Below are 14,081 nucleotides of genomic sequence, written 5' to 3' on the forward strand. Positions count from 1 at the left end.
CTCAGGCTTCTGCATTTCTAAATGTTTGCTACTGAAATAATGCACATAACATGCTTTCAGATGATATCCAGATCATATTTTTAAAGCAATAATATGTATGATATTCTCAGTAGTGGCCAGTTCAGGTGCTGCCAGGGGAGCGCTGAAAGGCACCTTTAACGCAGAAATTAGAAGGTCTCACCTCTGCTCTGGCAGCATCTGCAAGCTGCTCCAAGCTGCAGCACACTGCCCAGCACTCCCTGCGGTGGGGGATCGGCTCCACCACTCACCTGTTTTCTGCTGAGCTGATCCCCTGCTGGCGGCCAGGTGAGTGGCGGAGCCGATCCCCCACTGCGGGGAGTGCTGGGCGGTGCGCAGGTGCTGCTGGAGGTGCTGCTGGAATGCTATTGGATATTCTTCATATACTTAAAAGTTGGAGTATGTAATAAAATGCTCCCAAGTTTTAAGTATATGAAGTAGGTCAAGATCTTTTTTGTTCTGCTTTATTTATTTATTTATTTATTCATTCATTCATTCAATTTCTATACTGCCCTTCCAAAAATGGCTCAGGGCGGTTTACGCAGAGAAATAACAAACAAATAAGATGGATCCCTGTCCCCAAAGGGCTCACAGTCTAAAAAGAAAGATAAGATAGACACCAGCAACAGTCACTGGAGATACTGTGCTGGGGGTGGATAGGGCCAGTTACTCTCTCCCTGCTAAACAAAGAGAATCACCATGTTAAAAGGTGCCTCTTTGCCAAGTTAGCAGGGGTTAAATAATAAGTTCAAAAAGCTTATTGTGATTATTTATATTCATGTAATTTACATTAATTATATTATGAAATTCACATGCAAAGATACTAAGCTCTTGCATCGAACTCTATTTTAGTCTAACAAACATTGCAAATCAGCTCTTGAAGGACTTAACTTGCTTAGCCTAATTTCTGCAGCATCAGCACTGTTCAAACATTACTTAACTGGGGAGAGAACATCTCATCTTAGAAAGAGTTAGAGGCAGATGAGCCCATTCCCCAATCCCCATCAAATGACTGCAGTTACTATCATGCTTCTTAAAGATATTATATTTGTTAGAACAAATATACAGTATGAAGTACTGAGCAGCATTGTGGCAAGCTCCATTCATCTCCAGCTATCTGCATTCATTTGAATGTCAGAAGAGAGTCTAGCCATGTAAATGTTCTAGACCTGGGCAAATATATCCAACCTCCCCACATTTGCTGATCTTTCAGTGGTTGAGCGGGAAGTGCGGTGGGGGGCTGGATAACAGGGCTGAGGAACTTTTCGGGCTTAAGGTGAAGGTGTAGCATTTTTTCAAATCTGCCTTTGGGGCTTAAGGGGGCTTAAGATGGTGTAAGGCAGTGCTTTAAACATTGAGGCACTTTACACAATCAAAGTGAAGTGCTTAGAGTTGGTTTGCGGGGAGAAAAGGCTTAGCCCGCTTTCCCCTCACACGAGCAGGGAGCCGTCCCTTGGAAGCAGGATTGGCCAGCCACATGACTACTGGCTCTGTCACGGAGCCAGTAGGGGTGGCAGGTATCAGGGGATGCCCCAGGGGGATGTATCAGGAGATGTCCCAGGATGCCCTGTGCAAGTGTGCGGGATATTCTGGGGAGAACCCCGAGAACAGGAGGCTTGTTGGAGCCTCCCAGTCAGGGGTCTCCTTTTGAGTCCTTTGTCACCCAGCCAGTGCCATTTTCTTTTCCCAGAATACATCAGAGAAGGAAAATGGCACAGACTGAGTGACAAAGTTGGTGCTTAGCACCGTGACTGCTTCCTACAGCAAGCATTGTTAAAAGGGGGGGGGAGGTTAAAAACAAGAATCACCACCCCACACTGCCATGTCTCACATAAGTAACCCCCCTCCATTTCCTCTCCAAATATGAGGGAGAAAGTTGGGGGTGCATTTCAAGCTGACCCTAAAATGTATAAATGGAGGGATCATGTGGGGCATGAAGCTGTTGCAGTGTTGCTCTCCAGTCCCCTGCCCCTCAGGCATTCCATTCGTAGAAATAGAACATGATTGAATGTGAGGCCCACAGGCTAATATGTGTTTTTGCAGTGGGGAAAACAGACCAGAGTTTATGCAACTAGAAAAGTTTCGTGCAATTTAATCTTGTTTTAACTATAGATGAAGTTGCTGCCTGCCCTGTCCAATAGAGGATAACCATCTTAAAAGTACACAATCAAAATTCCTAGCACAAAGACAAAATGTTGTAAACTTTCTAGTTAGATAAGCAAATATCTCTCATTATGTTCTGTGATTCAGTCATCATGTAAATAACATTTTAAAGCCTCTTGATAATTAAAAAAGCTATGCCAGAAATATTATTATCTATAATGTATTAATTTCTTCTGTATCTGCAGCCATTTGCATGACAAAACTGCAAAATCCATCTACAGAGTACATTGACTGCACTGCTTTAACCCTGATCAGGCCTAGAGTCAAAGAATACAATGTTAATCTTGGATGTTCATTATGCAACCAGACATCATGTCATTTTGACAAACTAACATTCCCCCAGATGTAGCTATTAATTTACTGCATTCAATAAAAAAACATTTGATGATAAATTGAATGAACTGTGAAGCTACTAATGCTCACAAGTAGAAAATGGGCGCATTGCATAGATTATAGTTTCATGTTATTTCATACAAAATGTAGTATTTGCTAGCATTAATGCACAGCTTAATTTGAACCAGACCTCAGCAGAGCTTAGCTCATTAATGCTGCATTCACACTATCACAGTGATCAGATCCTGGTTATCTATTCTGGTTAAATGTGGCTTAACCACAGCAGTTTGATCAGGATTGCCCAGAAATTCTCACAATCAGCTCAGCAGGGCTTAACTCTTTAAGCAGAATTACATACTAAGCCTGTTTTAACTGAAAGGATTTAGCCTTGGGATTTATGAAGTTATTGTAACAGATATTTTTGAGCATATGCAGAGTGCCATTCCCTCCCCTTTAGATTAGCACAGTATCTCTCACACAAGCTTCAATAGGGGACAGGGTTTTGCTTTCCAGAGGTTGTCACTACCTAGCTTGATGTTGGCTGGAGCACCATTCTTCATACAGATAATAAGCCTCTTCTCCCAATCCATGAGAAGGGCTAGAGGGTGGTCTGCAGGGAAGGAGGGTTAAACTTACCTTCCCCATAGACGACTGAGCCAGCATTGCTAGGCGCATGCCCTGCACACCCAGATGATTACCTGAACACCAGGGAGGACTGGGGGCCAGGAGGTGTTGTGCTGGCCCCCAGAACTACCAAGATGCACCATGCAAGTGTGTGATTGTAAGAGATCCCCCCTCTCCTCCCTGGGCTACCTGCAGTGTGGCAGCTACAGATGCAAGTAGCCGTGGCTGCCACACAATTAAAAAAATTAATTAAGGGAGCGCTCACTCCCTTAACCTTGTTTTATAGGGTGGATATTTAGGCAGCTTTGCTGCCGTGGAGCCAGCAGGTTTGAGCCTGTCCTGAAGGTTCACACGTGCGTGCAAAATTGGGCTGGGCTCCTTAGCCTGATTTTGCACGTGTGTGTGAATAGCCTCAACATCTTGCACTGAAGACACTGCTTTTTCTGCTTCATTCTGGCCACTTTCTGAAGCTTTCTGTTCTCAGTGATGAATGCTGGTTGTGTAAAAAAATAAAAAAATAAAAAATTGTGCAGCAGCATTATTCAGTTGTTGGGGTTATGTAACACGCTGCTATTTAGGTACAGTGAGTCTTCCCTCTAGTGGTTTCTGGTGCATTTTACTTCAGTAGTACTACTTGCTTTCAGAAAGAGATGGTGGGCAGATAATACAGGTGTAAACAATATTCACAGCCCAACATTACTTCGGCACTTTCACAGATTCTCTAGCTGTATATGTCTTCGGACTGGGGGGAGGGGAGCACTCTCAAAGAATTTCAGACCTGACTCAGTATACTTCTTGATTAATAAAGGGATTCAACTGGCAAGCACTGTAGCAGACATGTGCAATAAATATGGATGAATTTTACCTTGTGTCTAAAAGTAAAGCTGAGATTATCATGTTTTAGCACTAGGTGGTGGTTGCTTAAAAAGGAATTACGGAGCCCTTAACATAACTTGCTCAGTTGCTGCCAGACAATAATGAAATCTGTGGAGGTATCATCCAAATTCCTGCGTATGTCAGGGCTTCTGATCATCTTCTATGGAGGAAAATGTTTTATGTGCATCATCATGGATTTTCCCAATACTCCCTTGCACATAGATATGCACAGCTTTAGCAAACATATAACACAGGTCTCTCACATAAACCTATTAAAACTATAAGTTGTGGACTGACTGTGTAGCCCTGAATGTGAACCTTCTTGTGGGGAAGGTTCATAAACATGCATGCTACATTTATATTTGGTTACTATAGCCCTGTTCAGACGTCTTAGTATATGGGGACACTGTACTTGTGTACAGCCTTCCAGAGAATGGGCCTGTAAGTCCTGCTCCTCCACTGACATACGCTGAAACTCCACCCTCTCCATGCTTACAGCAATTAGGGATGTAGGGAACTGCCTTATACCAAATCAGACTATTGGTCCATCTAGCTCAGTACTACCTACACTGACTGGCAGTGGCTCTCCAAGGTTTCAAGCAGGAATCTTTCCCAGTCCTGCCTAGAGATGCCAGGGATTGAACCTGGGACCTTCTGCATGCAAGCAGATGCTCTACAACTGTGCTACAGCCCCAAATATCTTACAGCAGACAGTGCTCACATGTAGTCACCCATCCCAATGCAAACTAAGGCAAACACTGCTCAGTCCCAATTGTCTCTTCATTTGTCTGCAGAGACAAATTCTGTATATACCACCTCCAAAATTTCACCAATGAAAGGAGGGAAGCCCTTGTAACAACCAATTCTCATGGCAAGGATTACTGCTCAAGTCCCAATAGTACAGACAACTGAATTACATCCACTATATGCTGTGCACTGCACAGTGCCTTAGTGTTATGCATCCATTTCATGCAGGTGCCGTAGAGACACATTGCATCTACCTACCCATTTAGAGATATAATTTCTAGAGACTCTGGGGAGGGAGCTGAATCCTGAAGAATAATAGCTCTAGCAACTCATATGAAAAATAACACACACCCGAGGGACAAGAACAGGGAGAAAATAAGGACAAATAAGTTATCAAGAACAGATTCCAGAGAAGAGGGAATGTTCTAGTAAACAGGGACAGCGGGAGGGTGCGTGCATGCATGCTCCTCTCCATGATGTGGAATGCTGGGTACAGGCACCCTGCACAAGAAGCTTTCCACCAGCATACCATTAATCTCATCAGACTAGAATGTAGGGATGTGCACGAACCTGTTCAGAGGCCCTTTTACAGGCCTCCAAACAGGTTTGGAAGAGCAAAGATTTGGCCTGTTCGAAGGCAGGGGGGATATATTTATGGGTGGGGAAAGGTGCTCTTACCCCTCCCATCATGTTTCCTCCACCAGCACTGCACTTTAAAAGGGTCCAGAGGGGCAGCAACATACCAGCCTGCTGCCCCGTTGCCTCGTCGGACCAGAAGTGACTGGAAGTACCCGGTTCAAGTGCGCACGTCAGGTGCATGTGTGCTCATGTTGTGCTCACCCATGTGCACCTCAGGTACACCATCTTCTGCCCTTAAAGGTATCTCCCTCCACCTTCAAGCTGCCCCCTGCCGGTTCTGTGCACATCCCTGCTAGTCACATCCCCACTTTTTACAATACCTCAGGGTGTCATGCCCTCACTCTCAGATAGCAAGGAGGAAGTGGAAGCTGATAGCCCTTCAGCCGACCCAGGGGTGCCTGAGGGGCAGAGCCTGGGTGTCAGTTCCCAAGAGACGGCTGAGGAAGGTCCGGCTGATGTTTCAGAGCAGGCACAGCAATCAGAGCAGGCACAGCAGTCTGAGACAGCAGAGACAGTGACGGACAGACTAGAAGATGAGCTGTGCAAGCAACCCCCACTGACTCCACAGCAACGGTGTGTCACAAGGTGGAGAGCACAGCTGAAAACTATCAGGAGGAATAAATGCCTCTTGCAGAGGGCTGATAAGCCTTGAATCCCTGCCAGCTGAGAGTTATCAGCTTGGACTATAAGCACGTCTACAGCTTTCAGTTAGCCACTGGAAGACAACGTTTGTCATCCCTCGTGTCAACAGCTTTCAGCCCGAGGCAGATAGAGAGAATTATTTCTGAGCTGTGTTTCGCTGCTGCAGCCCAGTTTGTATTGTGAACTATCTTCCTGCACTTCCCTTCCGGGTGGCCAGATTGCTGACACAGGGTTGTACACAGGACCCACAAGCCTGGGCCTGGGGAGGGTTGTGGGAGAAGGCAGGACACAACCTGCCTTCCCCCACATGAGTGAGGGCTCACCTGGATGCTGCCATGCCATGCGCCCAAATGATTGGTGTGGCAGTGTAGTTCTGAATGGGAATCTAGAAGAGGAAGTCCTCCAGTATCCCACAATGCATTGTGCTGGCAGTGGAGAGGCTGCCTGCAACAGTGCAAAAGTTCCCAGCTTCCTGGATACTCTATAGGCAGCACTTAATGGTGGAGAGCCAAGCAGGCTGCTGGGCCTGGGAGCTGCTGCAAAGAGTCCCGATCACACACACAATTGGGGATATGAGGTAAGATGGGGCTTTTGCTCTTTTACCTTGGTTAAAGCCAAGATTTTTTTTTTAAAGTAGCTCTGCTCTACCCAGGTTTTCCTGCTTCTACCCCGCTTTGGCTGGTCATGATAATGATTTTCTTGTGGCTCAGGCACAGTACCGCCTGCAGATGTTCTTCTCCCTGTCATTCCTTTGTCTAGGAGAAATCCTCTGCAAACCTGTGTGAGGAGGAGCCCTGCCAGGAAGTTGTATATATTTTAGTAAATAAATCAATTAGTTAAGTTACCAAACCATTTGTGGAGCTTGAATTCAATTGTCAGGGTTCAGCACATATATAACACATATTTGGGTTCAATGAGAATTATTTTTGTTGATAGTATAATTCTAGAAATATTCCAGTAATACCCTCCAGAAATATTTTTTGAAAGTATAATTCTACTACCACTGAAATCATAATTAAACTGCCATTCATTGTATTGTGCCCACAAAAAACTAAATTGAGATTAAGTTGTTCCCACTATAAGGCATAAACAGACTACCACAGAGATGGAAAACCATGAGGGTTGTGTCGTCCATAGTGAAGAATGTGTTATATTATATCCAGTAATCTTCTGTATTTAGTTGTTTGGACATGTGTCCCAATGGGTATCCTGTAGAGAGTTTGGAAAAGGGAAGGGAAGGAGAAGGAAAAAATGGAGTTGTTGCTGAATAAACGTTTAGTTAAATCTGCATAAGATTTCTTTGTGTGTATGAGGGAAGCAGCTATAAAATAGAATGTTACAAATATTAAATTATCTTGTAATAACAACTTACCTTCTTGATTTCTGGTTGCAGCAAAGAGATCTGTGAGGCCAATGAAACTGTGATGTGTCCTATGTGTGAAAAGAATTGCACACTCCAAAAACTCAATGAAAGTTGCATCTACGCAAAGGTACCTTGTTTTCTGTGTGGGTAGCTCTTTGCTTCGCAAATGTCAGTTGCAAACAACATAATATTCTTTCTGTAAAACGTTTTCCTAATGGATGGTGATGCTTGGTGAACTTTTAAGTAATCATAAAGTGCTTTTAGGCTTCATGTTCAGCCCTTCTCAAGGAACAATGTGGATTCCACTGATGAGAAGGCTGTTATGAAATAATCTAAAAATAAAAGCAAGACCATATTATTATATCTGTGACTGTGACTTTTGCCACATCTTTAAACCTTGGTCTTCTGCCAGATCATAGATGGTGCTAGGAAGCGAGCAGAAAACACCTGAAAAATAACCTTTCTGTCGGTCTGCCTCCTTTCTGTGAAAGGCTGCTGCTGCCCCACAAAGAAAAATCTGGAAACAGGAAGTGTAGGACTGTGGGTAATTATAGATCTGCCCTGTTATTACATTGAGAGGGAACAGTCAAGTCTGACATATAGTATAGAATTCCCTGAGAATTCCCATTTGCGGAAAAGAATCAAGGACTTCTGTATAACCTTTGCACTTTCATATGCCATATAGAAGAACCAAGCACAGTCAGCACCCCTCCCAATCGCTGTTGGTGGTGTCTCCCTTGTGTTTCATTTTAGCCGTGTTCCCTTTGAAACAAAGAACCATTTTTTTCAGTTCTTTTATTATTGATTGACTGAGAGATTGTCAAATTTTTATACCGCCTTTCATTAAAACAATCTCAAGGTGGTTTACAGAACATTTAAAATAGAAAACTATAAAAACTACACAAAATATTAAAATGCAATATAAAAATACAAATCCAATTAAAAGTTTAAAAAAACATACACAATATAACCGTACAATACAGAGCAGCAGCAACAAAACACTCATATATAAACCTGGGTTAAAAGCCAAGATTTTACTTGCTTTCTAAACAGTTATGTAAATGACCTGGTGAATTTTAAAAAAACAATATATGAATATTTTAAACACTAAATAATAAAAATTCAGGGTGATCAGGACCAAACTAGAAAATACATTGGTGATGTGTGATTTTGCTGTATGTGGCACAGGAAAGGACAATAATGTTATCTTATTCAAATAATTTAGAAAAGAGGCAGAGGCAGCTTAATGCAAAATTTAAACAAGTTCAAAACAGCTTACAAATTAACTGTCTTAACTTATTAATTGCTAAAGTCCACATACAGGACAGCCTTTTTTCTCCCTCTCTCTGCTAGTCCCAGTTGCCACACATAGCACACTACCTACCATGCTGCTGCCAATCAGACAGCTCCACTTCATCATTCTAAAAGCCAAGTCAGGGTCCAACAAATATGTCTCCCATTTCTTTACATCCAAGCAACTGTGGGGTACCTGTGAATTGGGTCAGGACTGTAGTACTTGGGAGTGGGGCTAGCAGCTGTGCCTTTTTAAAAAAAGTAAACCATTTAAAGAGAGCTGGTCTTGTAGTAGCAAACATGAATTCTTCCCTTTGCTAAGCAGGGTCTGCCCTGGTTTACATATGAATGGGAGACTACAAGGTCTTCACATGACCTGTGAGTGGGGCGGGGGAAAGTCAAGATTGCATCTACCTTTCCCCCAGACCATTCTCTTCCTTTTCTTAGCTGTGTGACTCATGCACCCACATGGCGCTGCTGGGAGCCATGTGACCATCTGGAGGCCAGGGAAATGCAACCCGGCCTACGGAAAACCTTCAGTGAACCATGTGAGGATATTCCTGCAAGCTGGGGGCACTCTAGGTACCTAGCTCTGTGGCTGATCGGGCTGTAGGCAGCCTGAGCCGACATATGACTGGAATCCCAGGTAGAAGGGCCCTTCTACATGGGGAATAGTCCAGGACAAAAACTAGAGCTACCTGGTAGGGCAGTGCTGGGATCAGCCTTGATCCTTACGCTCCACATGAGCAGCCCTATCCAGGTTTGGCTGTGGACGCCTGGGTAGGACTCAGAGGCGTATCTAGGAAAAATAGCGCCTAGGGCAAACACTGAAATTGTGCCCCCTGTCCAAGCATCTGACACCCATCTTTGAGATAACTTTACCATAATATCAGCTGAAAAATACAAGTCAGGCTCATTAATCTTTTAATATTTCAAAAACTATTTTAGCAGTGGACTTAGCCAGACCAAAAAATGCTGGAAAACTACAAATTTCAGTATGCTGGCGCTCATGAAATACCCAAATACTATGTGGAGGTGTACTTTGAAAACTAAACAGAAGTGCCTGTCTAATTCTCTACTATGTATTGTAGCATCACCATTACATAAGTTTTAAAAATCAATGGAGAATTTGACTTTTCCCAGATACTCTGAAAATAATTAAACAATATTCAGAGTAAACTGTGTCACTGCTTGGAATATATTCTAGTCTTTCAGAAAGACAGTTAAAATGAGAGAAAGAGAGCAAGAAACTCCCAGTGGGGCTTAATATTAAGGATTTCACACTGATTCAAAGACAAATTCACCATTAATAGCCATATTAGCAAGACATCACACTTAACTCACTTATCACAATAAGCAAAGTAAGAGCAAATGAATACAATCCTAGCTCATAAGCATCAGCTCAGTATTCACAAGCCCTGATTCTCTGTACATAATGCCAATCTGAATATGTGTACAGTGACTTATATTATATATTATTATTATTTACCTGTAGCCCCTTCGGGGGGGCTTCCTAAAGGCTGGGGGGTTTGCAAAGGTTCCTCCTCCCCCCACTGGCCTCTAGGGCCTCGCAGGGACCATCTGAGCATGTGCAGTGGCCATTTTAAAAAATCTTTTTTTTAAAAAAATGGCCACTGAAAACAAAATGGCCACCACGCATGTCAAATGGCCTCTGCAAGGCCTGGCATGACCTAGGGCCTCACAGAGGCCATTTGAGCATGCACGGTGGCCATTTTGTTTTTGGCAGCCATTTTTTTTTAAAAAATAATTTTACAAAATGGCACCCCCCTTCAAGTGGCACCCAGGGCACGTGCCCTGCCTGCCCTACCCCTAGATACACCCCTGGTAGGACTGCTTGTGTGAGCAGCGTATTTATGTCTGAGCACTATACGTTATTCCACTTAGGGGATGGGGCAACTCTAGGAAGAGCACCTGCATGCTTGCATGCAGAAGGTTCCAAGTTCCTTCCCTGGCATCTCCAAGATAGGGCTGAGAGAGATTCCTGCCTGTAACCTTGGAGAAGCTGCTGCCAGTTTGTGTAGACAATACTGAACTAGATGGACCAATGGTCTGACTCGGTATATGGCAGCTTCCTAACCACTCTTCCCAAAGTGTTACTTGCCTTGTTGAGAAAAACATATCTGCATAGAAAAGGTTAAGCCTCCTCTCCCCTAGCACTTCAGATCTAATCCCCATTCAGCCATCTAATGCACTGGTTGACTCTGGGCCAGTCACTTCTCTCTCAGCCTAACCTACCTCACAGGGTTGTTGTGAGGAGAAACATAACCCTGTATACCACACATGGAGGAGGAGCGGGATATAAATGTAAAAACAATCAATCTAATTCAGGATTCCCAGCATTTAAGAGGAATTTCAAAGAGATAGGAGATACATTCACAGATGGAAGGAGAGTTGGTCTTCTGGCAGCAAGCATATATTGTCCCTTTTGCTTAGCAGAGCCTGCCCTGAATGGGAGACTACATGTGAGCTCTGTAAGATATTCCCCTTAGGGAATGGGGCCATAGCTCATTGAAAGAGCATCTGCATTGTTGCATGCAGTTCCCTACCTGGCATCTCCTTGTTGGGCTGAGAGAGACTCCTGCCTGTAACCAGGGAGAAGCCACTGCCAGTCAGTGTAGACAATACTGAGAGAGATGGACCTATGAACTGACTCGATGTAAGGCAGCTTCCTATATTCTTATGTTTCTATATTCACCAACTCATCAAGATTTCCCAAAGCCTATCACTAACTTAGAACCTCATGGTACCAGTACCTAGTAAACCTTAGAGAAGAGTGTGCGTGAAAGAATGTGGCAAATGGCTTGAGAAAGGGGAGTGTTCTCTTCAACCAGTTGCTGTTTATCACCTCCTCTTGTAGTCACATTGGCAATCATCGCAGCAGAGTGTGTGAGAAGGGGCTTCCTTCTCATTTCATCAAGGTGGATTGTATGGAAGTGCCTCTGAGGAGGTAGAATAGAGATGAGTGAAAAGACTGGGGAGCTGCAAGAGAGCAGGGACAGGGGAAACATTACCTTTCTTTAAACAACAGGCACACCTGAGGGTCAGTACTTCCTGAAGTGACAAGAAGAAATCTCTGAGGAACTCTGTAGGGGTGTGCGACCCGGCTCGGTTTGAGCCGGGCTCAATATCGAGCCAAGCTCAATATCGCAGTCAAACCGGACTGGCCAGTGCAAATGCGAACCGAACCAGGCCTGGTTCAAACAGAGCTGGTTCAGAACTCTAGTTATAAAAAAGAATCTGGTGAGGATTCCGCTTTACCAGTAAAAGGGGTAGAGGGGGCAGGAGGGAAGGAAATAGGTACTTACAAGTGCTGCGGGTCCACTAACCCCTGCTGGTTTTCCCCAGAGTAGGCAGGGCTGCTGGTGGCCTGGTTCAGATCCTCAGACGGGTTTGGGCCTCTGTGCATGCATGGAGGCCATTTTGTTTGGTTACACAAATGGTGTCTGTGCATACCTGAAGCAGCCGGCAGCACTTGTAAGTACCTAGTTACTTCTCACCCACTTCCTCTACCCTTAGGACAGCCTCCTCCCGTGCAGTATGAGATGATGCCTTTCAGCATCTTCTATATCACTGTTACCCAATATAGTATCAGCGGGGATTCAAACCGGCAACCATTTGCCTGTTAGTCAAGCATTTCCCTGCTGTGCCACTTACAAAAAAAGGCTGAGGGTTCTGGGATGAGGCCCCCAAACTGATAATCTGGCTACAGTCAGGTATCAGATGAGGACAGGGTGCTCCTGAAGTTGGCATGTGCACTACAACCACGATTCTAAGGAAGAAAGCTGACAAACATCATTTTATATGTGCGCAAAACAGCAGGGTGTGGCTCTGTGTCACAGGACCTGCTCAGCTCTGTGTGCATTGTAAGACCCCCTCCCCACTTGCTGTGGTGTAAAGTTAAATTCCTTCCCCAAAATGTGCATTATTGCAAAGAAAAACCCAGCTCACAGCTACACAGCCTGTACGTCAAACAATGTCTAGTTTGACCCTAATATATTTACAATCAATGAAGGCTAGGGAACTTATCAGGTGTGTTAAATAATTGCACACTGTTAAGTGAATGCATTCAAGAGGCAATAAAACATTTCAGAGGATCCAGTACTAAAAACATTATTCCAACCTCTTTATTGCATTCAAGTTAAGGAAATGTTTTACAGATGTCTGCTTTGTGTACAACAATTCATAAGCAAGAAGAGTAATGCAAAGAAAAAACCCAGCATTCCTATTTAAATATTTAGATTTGGTCAAATTGCAAAGGCCTGTGGCTACTGAAAAGGGCTGTCTAAATGATAAAGGCCTGAGACAGCTAATTAGATGCTTCAGCTTGTTTTCGTTATGCATCCTGCAGCAAGCCATCCATCTCTTTCAGTGCCTCATTTCCCCAGATACCTCTCACCTTACAAGCAGTGCATTCCTTGAGTTCAGAGTGTACACACAGTTTCGTTGAAAAGCCCTGAGAATTGCACATAAATTAGCATTTTAAAGTTCTTGGTAATGAACACTACCTTAAAGAATAAAAATGTGCTAGGCTGCGTTTAAATAGTGAGCAAATAAGGAATGACTGCATGGCAAACAGGATTAATTGCAGTGTTAGATGAAGTTAAACAGGCCTTGTCTTATTTATTTATTATTTCTCTATGTAAACTGCTTTGGAAACCTTTGTTGAAAAGCAGTATATAAATACTTCTTCTTGTTGTTGTTGTTCTGCTCACAACCTCTCTGCATGCTTGGAACAATCTTTTATTTCTATCTGAGAGCACCAGAATTTCCTTGCTAGATCAGACCAACATTATGTTTTCAACACAACTAGACAGTTGCCTCTAGGAAGCTTACAAGTAGGGCATAAAGGTGAATGCTGTGCCTCATTTAACTCCCCAGCATCTGGTAATGAGACATACAGTTTACTAGCCCTATTCAGGCATTAGAACTAAAGAACCTCTGAAAATGCACTGGGTCCTGAAAATGCACTTTAAGTCCCACCAAGAACATCAATCACTCTCCCCGCTCAACAAGTCAGTCATGATTACAGCTTTCGACTGAAGAATCAAAAGCTGTAAGCGTGATGATGGGTGCTTGCGTGATTGGAAGACTTGGGCACCCAAGTTTGCCGATCACAGAAGCAACCACCATCACACTTACAGCCAGGGGCATAGCTAAGGGAGAGGGGCCCTGCGTTCGACCCTCTCTTTGGCAGCCCCTCAGAGGGAGGGAGATAATGAAGAAAATAGGGAGGGGTGGAGCTGGGGGCATCTCAGGAACTGGGGGCACAAGTACTTTGAACCCATAAGCTCAATTATAGCTACACTGGGGGCCTCTCAGGAGCTGGGGGCCCGGGTTCTTTGAACCCATCAGCTCAATTATA

The 14,081-nt window shown here is 43.9% G+C and overlaps 1 protein-coding gene across 6 annotated transcripts in view; it reads left to right on the forward strand.

Annotated features, from left to right (window-relative positions):
* ANO3 (anoctamin 3) overlaps positions 1–14,081 on the forward strand; it is a 291,826-nt gene that overhangs the window by 205,345 nt on the left and 72,400 nt on the right. For all 6 annotated transcript variants that reach the window (XM_053283690.1, XM_053283691.1, XM_053283692.1 and 3 more), the window contains one exon: positions 7,436–7,532. In XM_053283690.1, coding sequence (XP_053139665.1) covers positions 7,436–7,532 — 97 coding nt within the window. The remainder of the gene's footprint in view (positions 1–7,435; positions 7,533–14,081) is intronic.

This window comes from Hemicordylus capensis, chromosome 1 (genome assembly GCF_027244095.1).
Source record: "Hemicordylus capensis ecotype Gifberg chromosome 1, rHemCap1.1.pri, whole genome shotgun sequence".
Lineage (NCBI taxonomy): Eukaryota > Metazoa > Chordata > Lepidosauria > Squamata > Cordylidae > Hemicordylus > Hemicordylus capensis.